This window comes from Thalassophryne amazonica, chromosome 15 (genome assembly GCF_902500255.1).
Source record: "Thalassophryne amazonica chromosome 15, fThaAma1.1, whole genome shotgun sequence".
NCBI classification, from domain to species: domain Eukaryota; kingdom Metazoa; phylum Chordata; class Actinopteri; order Batrachoidiformes; family Batrachoididae; genus Thalassophryne; species Thalassophryne amazonica.
In genome coordinates, this window is record NC_047117.1 from 3957398 (window position 1) to 3974069 (window position 16672).

The window sequence follows — 16672 nt, forward strand, 5'->3', positions numbered from 1 at the left end:
AGCCCTTCCCTCCATTTCTGCTGTGCATCCTTTATTTTTTAACATGCACGACCACCGGTTATGTGCACCCACACACAAAATACACTCAACAAAAATATAAACGCAACACTTTTGGTTTTGCTCCCATTTTGTATGAGATGAACTCAAAGATCTAAAACTTTTTCCACATACACAATATCACCATTTCCCTCAAATATTGTTCACAAACCAGTCTAAATCTGTGATAGTGAGCACTTCTCCTTTGCTGAGATAATCCATCCCACCTCACAGGTGTGCCATATCAAGATGCTGATTAGACACCATGATTAGTGCACAGGTGTGCCTTAGACTGCCCACAATAAAAGGCCACTCTGAAAGGTGCAGTTTTGTTTTATTGGGGGGGGATACCAGTCAGTATCTGTGTGACCACCATTTGCCTCATGCAGTGCAACACATCTCCTTCACATAGAGTTGATCAGGTTGTCAATTGTGGCCTGTGGAATGTTGTTCCACTCCTCTTCAATGGCTGTGCGAAGTTGCTGGATATTGGCAGGAACTGGTACACGCTGTCGTATACGCTGGTCCAGAGCATCCCAAACATGCTCAATGGGTGACATGTCCGGTGAGTATGCCGGCCATGCAAGAACTGGGACATTTTCAGCTTCCAAGAATTGTGTACAGATCCTTGCAACATGGGGCCGTGCATTATCCTGCTGCAACATGAAGTGATGTTCTTGGATGTATGGCACAACAATGGGCCTCAGGATCTCGTCACGGTATCTCTGTGCATTCAAAATGCCATCAATAAAATGCACCTGTGTTCTTCATCCATAACAGACACCTGCCCATACCATAACCCCACCGCCACCATGGGCCACTCGATCCACAACATTGACATCAGAAAACCGCTCACCCACACGACGCCACACACGCTGCCATCTGCCCTGAACAGTGTGAACCGGGATTCATCCGTGAAGAGAACACCTCTCCAACGTGCCAAACACCAGCGAATGTGAGCATTTGCCCACTCAAGTCGGTTACTACGACGAACTGGTGTCAGGTCGAGACCCTGATGAGGACGACGAGCATGCAGATGAGCTTCCCTGAGACGGTTTCTGACAGTTTGTGCAGAAATTCTTTGGTTATGCAAACCGATTGTTTCAGCAGCTGTCCGAGTGGCTGGTCTCAGACGATCTTGGAGGTGAACATGCTGGATGTGGAGGTCCTGGGCTGGTGTGGTTACACGTGGTCTGCGGTTGTGAGGCTGGTTGGATGTACTGCCAAATTCTCTGAAACACCTTTGGAGACGGCTTATGGTAGAGAAATGAACATTCAATACACGAGCAACAGCTCTGGTTGACATTCCTGCTGTCAGCATGCCAATTGCACGCTCCCTCAAATCTTGCGACATCTGTGGCATTGTGCTGTGTGATAAAACTGCACCTTTCAGAGTGGCCTTTTATTGTGGGCAGTCTAAGGCACACCTGTGCACTAATCATGGTGTCTAATCAGCATCTTGATATGGCACACCTGTGAGGTGGGATGGATTATCTCAACAAAGGAGAAGTGCTCACTATCACAGATTTAGACTGGTTTGTGAACAATATTTGAGGGAAATGGTGATATTGTGTATGTGGAAAAAGTTTTAGATCTTTGAGTTCATCTCATACAAAATGGGAGCAAAACCAAAAGTGTTGCATTTATATTTTTGTTGAGTGTATAATATACTTCAAATTCTTCCACATAAACTCACCAGAGAGACCACATTATTGGTGATGACGCCTCCAAACAGAGTCTTCACTGTGTTTTTCTGAAGAAAAAAACATTGGAAAATTTTATTAAATAAATATATTTTTCCCTATATATCCACCGGGGGGAAAAAAACAAGCAGTTGAGTTATTGGTGATTCTTTACTCCAAAAGAGTCCCCGTGGAAAAAAAGTAGAAATCAGATATTTACATACAAATTAATGGGTCTTGATATTTACAAGCTCCAAAGTTTCCCTAAAAAAATGTCCTCTGTATAAAGGACATGTTGCACGTTACGTCCGTTAGCAACACAACATCAAGTATTCATGGTTGTAACTCTATCCTCCCCCATGTAGAAATAATTCGTGGTCTCTGATGTGTTTTATTGTTAATTATCCCTCTCGCTTGGTGAGTTAGCAGGTGCATTTCCGGAAAATGTCTCAGTATTTCTCAGTGTGTGATGTATATTTTTAGGAAAAGCAGACAATGAAACTTTTGAGCTTTCATTTGAAATTGAACGTTTGGATTTACAGATGATGTACAGACAGGAGGCGACACACTTTACCCAAAACCTCTTAATTTTTTTCATTCTGGCGGCTTTTGGATTCCAGAGGTGTCAAGTAATGAAGTACAAATACTTCGTTTAAAAATGACAAATTTACAGCTAAAATTTAGCCCTCCGCAAAACTGTCATCACATCTGGGATGCTGCCGAGACGTCAGAGAGAAGACCCTCTCCCAGCATGCATTGCGCGCGCCAACTGTAATTTGTGGATTTACGTCAGTTTGCATCTGCACCTTTTTCTTGTCTTATACAGAAGGATCTACTTTTTTTAAAACTTCATATTGTCTTGCGGCACGTTTGGTGAGTACACATTTCTTTTATTTGTGCTTGAAAATTATTTTGGGGGACTTTTTCATACGCCCGTTTGATTGAGTGGTGTCGCACTGAAAATCTGTCTTTCGCCTCCGGTGTTACCGTCGCGGGGTACGGAGGCGGGACCCGCAAAGAATTCAAGTCATTAAAAAGATATAAACCTGTCTCAGTGGCCACGGAGCTCTGTGGCTCCGATTACCAAGACATGCGGCGCTGCGGATTTTGCTGCAAGAAGTCTGTCCTTGCAAGCAACAGGTGTCACCGGCCACTTCGCATTAAAACAGCGAGCATAGTCTCTGGACTTGTGCCAAGTTGGCTGCACCTCCATTCAGTAGACAGAGAGGTGGTGCCAGCTGCACAGCAGACACGGAGGTGGTGTGAGTGGCCCGCTGCGGCGTTTACCGAGCCAGACTCGGTAAGCACATCGGAGGCAGAGAGCGAGGCGTCAGGGAAGAACGTCACCCGCTGTCGATGTCGCCACTGATCTGAGCATGCAGAGCTGTATCACACATTCATTGCTGCTTACTTTTGGATGTTGAAACCAGGATGTGTATAACAGTAACATTATTAACAGATAAAATCAATTTCAATGCGGGACTGGACTGAAGGCGGGAGCACGTCGTCTTCTGCCAGACGTCACGGCAATGTCCCGGATGTACAGTTTTCCCTGAGGGCCAAATTTTAGCTGCAAATTTGTCATTTTTAAATGAAGATTTCTCCGCTGAATTACAAATTTGGGCTTACAGATTTACTTTACTGCAGATTTACTTTAAGTACAAATACTTCGTTACTGTACTTAAGTACACTTTTTAGGTATCTATACTTTACTCCATTACTTATTTTTCTGCATACTTCTGACTTCTACTCATTATATTTTCACACAAGTATCTGTACTTTCTATTCCTTACATTTTTAAAACAAACAGCCTCGTTACTCTTGGCTTCAGTTTAATGTTTTTATATATATGTATATATATATATATATATATATATATTTCATGTCATTTGCACCTGTAATCAACTTTTCTGCAGCACGGCTTTGCTTTGAACCTTGAACCAATCGAAGCAATGCTTCGACCTATTGCTTTGTTTATTCTTTCTTTCTTTCGCTTAATTTTCCCCCGCTAAAACCTTAAATAGCATATTTCTGTGAGTATTATTTACCTTTTCTACGTTAAACCGACCTGTTATGGTCTTCTGAAACAGTTGATAGATGTATTTTATAACTTAAAAACGGGAGCGACGCTAACGCGTTAGCATGTCTATGGCATTTTCAATGTTAAAAGTTAGCATTAAGCAATTGCAGCTCTCATCACGTTCGGGTGCATTTGTTTTCAAATTGTAATATTTCTTAAATTTATTTTTGTTTATATATTAATAATCTAATGATTATTATATACCTGAACCTGAATAGAAACACAACAGAAAATATAAAAGCAACTAACAATGAACATACATAAATAAATACATACATACATAAATGTTTCCTGTGAACACCGAGTGACTCTCACACCTCCACTTCATCCCTGTTTTATTTAAGTTTAATGACAGTTTGTTTCGGTCAAACCATATTTTCAATGTGTTAATTTCTTCAGTGATTTCCTTCAGAACTATCTGACAAACTAGAAAACTGCTGCATCCTAGTAAGAGCAGAATACTACTGGAATGAATTTGAATAAGGAAAGTTGTGTTTTTTTTTTCCTTCACTAAATGGATGCTGCATTCACTGCAGTTTATTGTCTGGAATAGTCCCAGATTGCAATTCAGAGCTTCTAGAATTGAAACATTTTCGTGCAGGTGGTGTTGGGGGGTAATTTTGGGTTTTGGGTCTTGGGCCACATGTAGAACGAATCAGTTTTTAAATTAAGCTTTCAATTCATATAGCGACATCTACTTTTTTTTTTCTTTTTTTTTTTAAAGGTTACTTTATACTTTTATACTTTAAGTAGGTTTTGGAGCACATACCTTTTCACTGTTACTTGAGTAAAGAGGTCAAGTTGATACTTCAACTTTTACCAGAGTGTTTTTAAACTGCAGTATCTATACTTCTACTTAAGTAACAAATGTGTGTACTTTTGACACCACTGTTGGATTCCAACGTGTGCCGACGCTGCTGTCTGTGTTGCACGATGCTGTTTTACTGTTGCCGTGAACACTAGGGCTGTCACGATTAGGAATTTCTGGAGAAAATTAACTGTCAGACAAATAATTGCGATTGACGAATGTATTGTCTATTTTTTCCCCTTCTTTATATTCTACTATCGTAGTATAATTACACAACTCTGGAAGAACGTTTGGCTTCTGTGAGTGGAGAAACTGGGAATAGTGCAACATTTTTACATTTATCTTCATTTTACATACAGTCCCAACTTTTTCTGATTTGTGGTTGTTTCTGTTGCATTTCTGAAATTGTTTCTCCTCATCAGTCACGTTTTGTGCTTAAAGACTACATTAAGCTCAAGATTGAACAAATAAATACCTTTGGAAAATAACAGCTGTTAAAGTTCAGAGTTCTCACCTGCTTTTTGTGATCTGTGTGTCTGAACATCACCACAGCTTCTCCACGTCAGGGTTTTTTTTTTTTTTTTTTTGCTCAGTTCAGTCATATATTCTCATTTTTTTAAATATGTTTTTAAAGATATTTGACTGTTTCATGATCTCATAAATTCAGTATACGACACACACATGGTGTGAACAGGACGGTAACAGCAGAATCACACCGGGAGAGAAAGTTCAGAGAGAAGTAAAGGCAGACCCATGTTTTTGTTTTGTTTTTTTTAACATGTTCACTTGGGTTAAAATCCTCTCTCTGCTCTGCGCTCGTCTCATGTGCACTGATGGTTCTCAGACTGTAATGTGTCGTGCCTCCATTCAGGAATCTCCCTCCCTCAACCCCTCCCTCGCAGCCTGTTGACTTCACGCACACACGCGCGCGCGCACGCACACACACACACACACCTTCTGTAAACTTGCATTTTAGACGGCTTTAAAGAAGACGGCCACTGTTTTATTCGGCCGTCTTATCCAAACGGCAGGACGGATCGCTCCTCAGCCTCCATGTTATTGTCCTGCCTTAAGACGAGAGCGAAACAGAGTGAGCGAGGCTGTAGCACAATGACCTCAGATTCTGAGTCGTTTTATGCTTTGTGGATAAAATAAATAATTCACGGTAATTGCGAATATGAAAAATAATCGTGAATATGAAAAATAATCGCGACTGGGGAATATTGTAATAATTGTGACTGCCCTAGTGAACACACACATGAAATGTCTCCACGATGCTGTTTTTACAGGCTGCCAGAACATGCAGATCTATTTCTTACATTAGAAAAAGTCAGAAAACAATTTCAGAAGATAATGGACTTTCTATCTAATGTGGCAGAATCATAAGAGAACTCTGTGAGGAGTTGAAGGCGGAGCTACAGTGGGACATTGCTCTCCAGCAGGCGATCGTGCCCGTCAACTTCTTTGGTGGAGTGGACCTGGACATTATTCTCCAGCTGGCGATCGCACGTAATAACTACTTTGATGGTGTGCACGTTACATATTTAATCTTGGAAATCATTCTACAAGTGGGTTGAGTGGCCTGTTCACTTTTCTTCCTTTTGTCTTTCGTTCTCGTCAGTGTCAGGTGGCAGACTTTGTTCATTTTATTTTACTTTGAGGAAGTCAGATTTTGGATCTCAATGTGTGTGGAGTTTATTCTCTGTACTGCAGCAACATGCTGTTTAAACCCCAACAGCTCCCGCTGTGAACTTGCACGTGGACATCTCCACTGGTTTTCACGCTGCTTGATCACATGGATGTATTACATTTTTCATGGTTAAATCAATGACAACACTTTTAAGCGCACACAAAGCTGAGCCTCTAGCAGAGATTGTTTTTAACAGGCTGCGTTCATTATTGACGTGCACACACACTAAGTCTTCTCACAGTGGAGAGCAGTTGCTGCTTTTACCATGACTGCATCAAAATGAACAGTTATCACTTAAAAATTTGTCATCATAACACAACATCACACTTAAGTAAATTTTGCAATTAATCTGTGGCTCCATTCTTAACGTTAGCAGCTGCATTCCATTCAACAGCGTGCTGGAACGTTTTCCTCAAAGGTACGTAAACGCTGTCGCAAACTCGGAAAAACGAGTACTCACAAGTACTTTGTTTTTGTCAGTCTCTGTAGCTGTTTGTTGTGAATGCCATATACTTTGAGAAAGGTCACGGTCTCAAAGTAATCCTGGTGTTTCATCAGATGGTCACTAACAGCCAAATTTAAGTTATATGATTTTGGTGCGACATGTCCTTTAAATCCTATTTTCATGATGTTTTACCGTTTACATCCTTTGACTGTAAAGATGAGTATTTACCAGATCTTGGGACATCTCTTCTATCTTGGTGATGAGGTCAGTGAAGAACTCTGTCATGTCTTTCTGCTCCCCAGTGTTGAGAGGCTGCTTGTCCATGGTGTAGGTTTTACAGAACGGCCGCGGATTGTAGGCTTTCCTCTCGCTCTCCTGGACGCACAGAGTAACAGAGGCACAGACGGAGGACAGGACAGCAGAGGGACAAATGTGATAGAGCTGCAAATAAGCATTTACACTGTTAAAATCTGTGTATATCAACAGCACCATGCCAGCCTCCATCCTCGTCTGCCGGCTGAATGCTTTAACAGTGACTCTGACAAGGGCATGAGGAGAAACTCAACACAGACAACTGCAACTGAGCTGCCAGGGATTCAAACCCACAACCTTCTTGTCATGAGTAAAGAGTACCAATCATTGCATTTTGGTTTAAAAACATGTCGTACTGATGTTCGTTTTACATTCAGTTCCTCTGTAACTGCAGCAGTAAAGTGTGTGTGTGTGTGTATCTCACCATGAGATACGTAAACATCTTCTGCAGCTCCAGCAGAGTGGTCTTATGTTTGATATCCTCAGCATACTGCAAACACACAGGATAACAATTTAAAGCATGTTCAAAACTTAAAGGACATCTCATAAGCACGGCTGTGACACATCAAGGTGAAGGTCTGACTTGTATCTCAGGTCAAAGCACTTTTTGATTGATTATGTGCACGCCGTCCTCAGTGTCCGGCCTGAGCTGCAGGGACTGACCTTGGCAGTGAAAACGGCCTGCCGTGCCTCAGGGATCATGTAGAGCTGCTGGATGGTGGATGCCAGGTAACAAGTCGCTCCCAGGTTGGTCAGACCCACAAAGCGGCACTCGGCCCGGACGTCATCGTGGGGCCAGTAGTCCCACTTGTATGGGCCGTGAGAGGCTGGACGGGAACAAACCATAGGTTCAGAATGCAGCTCCTTCTGGCAGACACTCGTACTTTTATTGCAAAGAAGCAGTGAGTTAGAAGGAAAAACATTCATCTTGAATCCTTAAAATTTTACTAAAAAAAAAAAAACTCTACAATTACATGCATGTCTGGACTTTGTACTCCACATTAAGTTACATTTTTCACTGTTTCAGAGTGAAACACCTGATTGACAGAGTTCAAAAACTCTTCTGTGTGTCCCAGTGTCCTCAGCAATAATCCAAATCTATGGTTTGTATAGCGGGGGCACAGGGACACACAGCTGTCACTCAAAACAACCACACCCCTAATTAATCAGAATTTAGATCTTAAACAAAATATTTGTAATGATAATAACTTAATGTATTTAAATTAAAAAAAGACCCCCATGCAGTAATGAATGGGGACATTAGCAAGAAAAGCCAAAGCAGACTTTGTAAACTGCATTAAACTTTGATATTTTAACATGGCACTCTGCGGGGAGTGACTTGCTGTTGAAGTTTGTCTCAAGTGGCTATTCAAGGAACTGCAAGTTTGAGCACTTCCAAGTTGGCTTCATTTTCCAGCACCAGAGGGTGGAGCTTGGGTAACAACAGTCACCTCAATCTTAATCTACCCGAGAGCTGCAGACCAGGTTCTTCCACTGGGACACATTCAAAACATGATTACTGGATTTTTCAGTCTATAAGATGCACCTATTTTTCTGTATCATCAGCTCTTTAATTTGGGATTTTTGTGTATTATTCCGTGTGTAGTTTTATTATTAGCATTTAATCTTTTATTAGAATTTATTTTCTTGTTCTGCTTTTGGTTCTGGGAAAACTCTATATAAATAGTTATGTATTTTTATTCAGACACACTTATGTATTAGTATATAAGTTGCACAGGGGTACAAGTCACAGGACATCCCTAACTAGTTCAAAGAAACAACATACGGTACTCTGGAAAATACAGTACAATATAATTTGGAAGGTTTCAAGTACAAGAAAGCTGATTTTTGTAGAAGGAAATTATCCAAACGTAATTGAATCAAAAACAGGAAGAAAGTATTTTCACTTCACCTGTAGATAACTGTTGAAAAACCTTTTCCAGTAAAGTAACAGCAATCTAATTCTGCACACCTAGTGAATACCTCAGAATGGCTGAGATGGTTACACACAAAAACCATGTTTATGTTTCTCTTCACATGGCACACGTTTACGACCTAAACAGTGACATTCAACAACTCCCTGATCCAAACTAAAAATTACTGCTAGAGGTCTGAAGACTTTGTAAGAGAAATTTTATAAAGCAAAATTAAGTTTTGCAGTTTCCTTTGTCCAGGTCTCCCTTTCAAAAGAGGTTTCGACCTCAGTGGGACTAACCTGGTTAAATAAAAATTAACCCTCTGGAGCCTTGGGTATTTTTGGGCATTTTTGACTATTTTTGGTTTTACCTTCATAATTTACCTTAAAAAACTGTTTACCTGGCCTTGTTTGGTGTCCTTTTTTCAGCACAACCTCACCTGTGTGACTTTACAGTTTTTCTTTCATTCTGACATACTGCATTAAAACAGTGACCCTAAATTCACCCCAAAACCTAAAATTCGAATCAAATTATTTATTTTTTTTACTGTGAAAACCAGAAATATGTTTAACGAACCATGTTTATAAATTAGAATGCAAATATAAATTGTAAATGTCAAAAATATATGTAAAAAATGTAGCATAAACAAAGTTATATACAACAATTCACATTAAAATGCAGGAAATGCTTCAGGCGTTTTTATGTGGCTATTTACATGCAATAAGATGCCACACAAATTATATTTGTGCCACTCAGAAAAACAATTCCTGTTCAATGCACATCAGAAGATCCAAGAATTTGTTGATATTCCACCTCTACATTCATGTGTGTTTTTCCCTAATTCCTTGTTTTCGTAGCATTTTTTTTATTGGTGTTGTACAGACTGTCCTGACTGTGTTAGTGGCAAAAAAAAGAAAGAAAGATAAAGGTGTTTTGGACTTTTTTTTGGGGGGGGGGGGGGGGGGGGGGGGGGGGGGAATCCTGTGTTCTCTGCCTCTGGAGCCTGCTATCTGCTGGGGCAGTGTGTGTCTCCACCCTGCTGTGTTCCAGGACTTGGCGTTGGATCAGAGTTCTGCAGCGCATGAGTCCTGGAGAAGACGGAAAGAGAAGCCTGCAGTCTGGTCCACTGTGCAGATCTGTGCGCACAGATCAGTGGATCCACCAGACCAGAATAATAAAGTCCACTTCATCATCACACTGATCATGGTCTGGTTCAGACTCTGATGACGCGCTCCGCACCTCGATCGTCTTCATGCAGTTCAAAAAAAAAAAAAAAAAAAGCCTCATGTGCTATTCCAGACGCCTCATTATTTTAACGCACTAAATAAATAATTACACCACACATGCTAAAACACACCACGCATGGAAAATATCACACAACTTTCAAAACTGATTGCTTTTTGCTCCATATGAAGCCACAATTTTCTTCACTCAGCAAGCAAATTACATGGATTGGGATCATTGTTTATTTGGTAATATATTTTACACCAGTAATAAAGAAAAATTTGTGTATTTTATTTTTACTCGTTTGCTGTCACAGACAGAGACAGGCAGAAGAAAAGTCCTATTCGCAAAAACGCGCGCAGACACACACACACACCCACGTGGGGTCTGTAGGTTGTCATCAAACCCACATGGGGTTGGTGATTGTGATTGGTTAGCTTCTATGTTTTCCACCACTGGTGAACACCCCTCTCTCCTGCTGCAGTTGAGGGAGTCGTATTTCTTTCCACCCTGTCTCTCCTGCAGCAGAATGAGGAAATAAGTTGTTTTTGCTACGGGTGTCTATAAAACGCACAGCAAGTATGAGCATATTGTCCAGGAAATTATTCATCATAATTGAAGTTATACTTGGCCTATTAGCAAAATTTAAAAAGCGGTGTGCATGATGAATTCCACACATTCAAACAGACAGAATGGAGTGGCTTGTGTACTACATCAGCTACGCCAATCAACTCCAGAGGGTTAACTTAAATTAAATTCCTGGTATAGTCAGTATTTCATTGAGAGCCAGTTGTTCAAGTAACCTGCAAAGAAATTAAGCATGAAAACATGAGGGGCTCTGCATCCTCACCCTGCATGTGCTGGGACATGACCCAGTTATGGAGCAGACGGTAATTCTCCACCGAGCCCTTCACCGTCTCCACCAACAGGTCGTAGGCGGCTGCTCGGGCAGCGTGCGACTTGCACTTGGGCTGAGCGCGGTCTGCCAAGCTGGGCAGGAGGAAGAGGAGGTTGTGCACATCCCTCAGGAACTCCTGCCCCTCACGGGAAAACTTGAAGGGAGGCTTGTGTTTCAGGACGCTGGTGGCGAGACGCAAGAGGCCGGTCAGCCCATCATCCTCGATGGCACCGTCCTGCTGGTCCAGGATCTCTCGACTAGAAGAGAGAAACTCTAAGGTTATGGTGGGTTAACATAAAAATGAGCAAAAATTGACCTGTTTGGACTTGAGACTGTGGAACAAAACAGCTAAAATATTAACACGCTCAGATCACGAGCTTACAGCAATTCACTGTGTGGAAGGAAAGAAAAAAAAAAATAATCCAGACAGTCTGACCTCCTGATGCAGTCGGCAAGGTGTCGGGCCAGAGCATCCAGGTCCAGCAGAGTGGTCTGGATGGAGGCAGCCAGGGACAGAGACAGAGAGACCTTCTGGTGAGCTTACACACAGTAACACTAAAGAACTGATCTCTGATCAGCGTTATGGAATCACAGCACTTCCTACCTGACTGGCATCTTTAACATGAATGTTATCAATGAGTTTACACAGCAGCCAGAAATATTCCTTACAGCCTGTCCTCAACAGAGGCTCCTCCTCATAGTCCTCAACCTGCAAACACACACACACACACACACACACACACACACACACACACACACACACACACACACACACACACACACACACACACACACACACACACACACACACACACACACACACACACCTTAGAGGGATGCAGCTTTTAGACGAGGACAAATGCGACCGCTGAGACTCACCTGCAGCGGTTTGAGAGCCTGTGCATCGGGCAGGAACTTGAGCAGTGTAGAGGCGGAGAGCAGCAGGAAGGACCTGTTGATGGACTCGCCCCCCTCCAAACCCGACAAAGACAGTTTATAGAGGCCGTTACATGCCTCGTGTCTCACGGCCGGCTGAAAAACACACACACACACAGAGTGGATCAGGTCATCAGGCTTATTAAGTGCTGACAACATACTATAGGACACTGCAAATTATGTTTTTGGTTTAAATCAGATGTTTGGATTATTTTCAGCGTCAATCTGAGACTTACTGCCACCAAAATACTGACATAATATTACTGCTGAATTTCACACAAAAAAATGTAAAAAGTCCTTAAAAACTGTATTCAGTCAGATTTTCAGGGTTCGACAGGCTCAGCGGCATTATCATCAACAAGCTCTTCCCCCACTCACAGTGCTGCTGATCACTGAGGTCACCAGCTGAGGCCCATCACAGTCCCACTGTTGCCCACCCTGAGCTAAAACCCACACGCTCCTTGTTCAGACGGGGGACGCTGGGACTGGCTCACCTCAGGCACCAGCAGCGTGAGTTTCTTCAGCCAGTCGTGAAGGTGGTCGCTGTCCGCCAGATTGGACTTCACCACGGAAGAGCAGTGAGCCCAGCTCACCAACAGCCACATGGAATAGTGAGTCACTGGAGGCAAAGTAATTTAGACATTTAGATTTTTGAGGTTTTCGATTCAAATCCACAGCAGCTGGCGCTCAGGTCAAAGTTGTTGACCTCAAACACGGATCCCAGCGTCATTTAATAACATTACAGCCTGGAAAAATGAGGTGAGAGCGAGCAAAGTTAAAAACAGACATTTTCACAGAAGGTGGCTCAAAACTGCAGTCTACATATGAACCTTTTCAAGGCTTTACACAAACTCTGCTGCACCTTTAATGCACTGCACTATTCTTATGCTGCATTTTCTTCTGCAGTACTTTACTGATCAGCATTCTAACCTGTTTTTAATCTGGTATTTTACTGTGACATTTTAATTGTTGCCATTCTTATTGAATGCACTATGATTTTATCTCATTTTATAATGTCCATTTAACTTATTTTTACATGACTTTGTGTCTTTTTACGCATGTTTTATACAGTTTTCTTTTAAGTAAAGCATTTTGGGCTGCATTTACATATGAACAAAGTCTATTATTGCTAAATCAACATTAAAAATAACCAAAGCAGTGTCAAATAAATTAGACAAAGTTACAAGAGGAGCAAATAAAAACAGTTGGGCCCATGTTCTATTTTGGTAGTTTGGCCCAAACAGATGGTCTGTTTGAGGTTTCATCCTGTAATCACGACTGTGGGTTTAAACTTGGCTCATGTGTAGAGCTTTGAGATTAATTAACACCACGACCTTCATCTCATGTAAACACGGGGTCATCACAGGTCAGAATCAGCGATCCAAGAACCAGACCAACCTGAACACCATGGGACATCGATCCAGCACACACAGAGCAGGAAATACATTTTGACATAAACTTCACGGAGGAATGTCATCATCAGTCTCACAAATACACAGAATATCTTTAAGTGAATACTGATGTGTTTCATGTTGAATAAATTCTCACCTTCATGCCGGGATCTGTGGTCAGACTGAGCCTTTAGGACTCTGTCAAAAAAGCAGAATACATCATAAAAAGATCACAAAACTGTTGCAGCTCCTGAACTTGTCCCACCATGCAGTGTGTTTGCGTGTCATCGTCCTCTCTTGTGAAAACAGGAGTGTTTTTAATAAGGACTCTGACATTAGTTCCAAACTCTGACTGGAGGTGAACACAGCTGTAAAATGTCACCTGTGAGCGAGGTTGTCGTAGGTGTAGGCCACATTGATCAGGCGCTGGATGAGGTTTGTGCCTTGGACAAGGCTGAGGAAGACCTGTGATCCAAAAGGCAAGACCAGATTCAAACCAAACCCCAGAATACAAACTTACACCTTCAATCATAATTTCTAAACACAAAGTTCAAAGCCTGTAAGACAGTTAAGACTTGTTTTCTTTTACAAATTCAGTGCTCTATATGTGTGAGGGTAAAGATCCAAAAGCTGCAGCACACTCAGAATGCTGCTGCCAGAGTTCCAACAAGAAGCAGAAGAGCACAGTCCCAGAGAAACCAGACCTCCAGCCTCTGGACCAGCTGCCACCTGGCACATTTATGGTTTTGTTGCTCATCAGTAAGATGTTAAGTGGCAGGAGGAGCTGGTTTTTAGGAAACTCAACCTCTCTCCTCTACCACATCAGCCAAACGCAAACGTGTAAATTCATTTTGCCAATCAAAGCTTTCTTTTTTTTTTTAAGGATTTTCTAAGATGCCGAATGGATGCTGGAGCACTTTTTTTAAGCACAGTGTAAGAATAAGCCTGCAATGTTTACTTCAGTCAGTCGGGGAATGTGAAGGCCTTTGCCGTGGTCAACGGTGGACTTGCGGGATTTGCCTGGCCAGGCCCGTTTGTGCTGGCCATCAACCAGGCCGGACCACGAGAAGACATCATGGTAGGCCAAGTCCAAGTCTGCTGGATCCACTGCAAACTGACAGATGAGCTTCAGGAGGCAGGCAAGGCAGTCCAACAGCCACTGCACAGGAATTGAAATGAGGAGAAAGAGAGAAAAAAAAAAAATAACGATAAAGAACAAATTACGTTCACATGCTTCTGACTGATGCACCAAACCAACAGATACACTTCAAAATGTCCATCAATTAAACTTAGATTAAACCAATAACAAGTGTAGACATCCAGTCACACGCTTCAAAACATCACTGCAAGTTCTCACCACAGTCCAGGACTCCTGGTCTTTGGGCTCCAAAATGCCAGAGTTGAAGATCTCAAGGAGCAGCTGGAGGCCACCAGAAGAAACAAACTGCAGCAAAGAAAGAGAAATCCCCAAATCTAAAAAACCACCAGAGCTGCTGGGAGTTCACCGTTCATATGTAGATTATAACATTTCTTTCATTGTTGCTTCAAAGGTGAAGAGTGAGAAGATTCTGCAGTTAGCAGAACGTCTTTGCGCGTGCGTCGCACCTTGCAGCTCCACGTGTTCTTGCTGTTTTCTATCTGATCCTCACTGGAGTCATCAGAATCAGGATAGAGATCACTGTAGCTGCCCTGCAGACACACACAGTTCCTCAGCGAGAGACAGCAACCCCCAAAAAATATTCACTCTGGCTTCTTATGATCACAGCTCCCACTACACAAATAACTAAATACTACACTTATTTCGCAGAACTAAATCCAAAATTTTTTATATTTAAAAATGTAAGTACAGTCGGTCAGAAGTACTGAGACCTCTGAATTTTGAGCACAAGATTTTAACTTAAAATTAAAAAATATATAGCTGAATCAAGCAATTTTGTATAATCAGAATGTTTAATAAAATGTCTAAAGGTATTATTGAGAAAAAAAAAGTTTCATATCAAGAAACAGAAATAGTGAAATACTAAATGTACTGCGTGTTTTCATGCAGACACTCCAAACATTTCTCCAAAATGCCTCACATTTACACCTTCAGTGATATCTGGGTGTGTTGGTGGCTTCCCTCACCAGTCTCCTCCTTGCTCCTTTTGAGAACTGCCTCCTCCAGACAGATTTACCACACAGTACCACACTGTGTGTACTTATTAGTTACTGATGAAAGTGAAGTTCAACACATATTTAGTGACTTGGAAATGTGCATGCGTTCATCCCCTGAATTATCTAAAGAAAACTGGTTGTAAAAGAGATTATTTACTGTAAATCCAAAGTGGGACAATAACTGCTGTACACACATTTTGTGTCTATACTTTTTCAGTATACTGAATAATTATGACAAGGACTGTAAATGATAAAACATAACCACAGCCTGGATTTTTGGGCTCAACACACTTTGTAATGAAAAAGTATGAGAGTCAAATTTGTGACTGATAAAATTAATTTAAGGCCTTTATCAGACTTGACTAATTTTTTTGTTTCTTTTATTTTTTAAATAAGTGACAGTGTTAACTTTGCTGATGCAAAGCAAACAGAAGAATAAGAAAAAGACAATGTGACTTACAAACCACTGAGATAAGCTCTTCAGTAAAGTCCAGTTTATCCAAACACACTCAAACACTGATAGTTTGAAAAAACAAAACTGGACTGTTTAATATGACCAAAATCACAGGTTGATTTGTGTTCCCAGGTCCCTCTGTGGCACACGGGGTAATCAGATAAAATGTAAAAAAAAAAAATCTCTAAGAGATGAATGGACACCCAGTCCGACTGTGGTGTGTGTGTGTGTGTGTGTGTGTGTGTGTGTGTGTGTGTGTGTGTGTGTGTGTGTGTGTGTGTGTGTGTGTGTGTGTCTCTCTCTCTCTCACTGTGGACTCTCGGTGGATGCGTCGGTTGGGTTTTCCCAGAGCTTCAATGATCTCCAGAGCGTAAAGCAGCTTGTGGGGACTTTTAATTCTCAGCAGCTCCTTCCAGCACAGACCCTCACCGTTCTGCACAAACACAAGAGAGGTAAATAATAACAAAAAAAAAAAAACAAACAAACAAGAGCACAAACCAGTCAGTGTTTTTATAGTAACTGATAATGTGTCTGAAGCAAATTTATAGCTTTATATACAGTAAAAGACTCATTTTACAACTGTTTAAAATGTATTCACATGCACAATAATGGCAGAAACACTGCACTTTATGTGTTTAAATGCCTT

General features: G+C 41.5%; 1 protein-coding gene across 3 annotated transcripts in view; it reads right to left on the bottom strand.

Moving 5' to 3' along the window:
* Positions 1-16672, bottom strand: part of usp34 (ubiquitin specific peptidase 34) — a 98259-nt gene that overhangs the window by 40427 nt on the left and 41160 nt on the right. For all 3 annotated transcript variants that reach the window (XM_034189180.1, XM_034189181.1, XM_034189182.1), the window contains 15 exons: positions 16337-16459; positions 15024-15107; positions 14776-14862; positions 14377-14577; positions 13801-13883; positions 13576-13616; positions 12522-12646; positions 11971-12123; positions 11696-11800; positions 11528-11583; positions 11044-11348; positions 7717-7880; positions 7478-7543; positions 6970-7116; positions 1733-1789 (listed from right to left, as the gene is read on the bottom strand). In XM_034189180.1, coding sequence (XP_034045071.1) covers positions 1733-1789; positions 6970-7116; positions 7478-7543; positions 7717-7880; positions 11044-11348; positions 11528-11583; positions 11696-11800; positions 11971-12123; positions 12522-12646; positions 13576-13616; positions 13801-13883; positions 14377-14577; positions 14776-14862; positions 15024-15107; positions 16337-16459 — 1797 coding nt within the window. The remainder of the gene's footprint in view (positions 1-1732; positions 1790-6969; positions 7117-7477; positions 7544-7716; positions 7881-11043; positions 11349-11527; positions 11584-11695; positions 11801-11970; positions 12124-12521; positions 12647-13575; positions 13617-13800; positions 13884-14376; positions 14578-14775; positions 14863-15023; positions 15108-16336; positions 16460-16672) is intronic.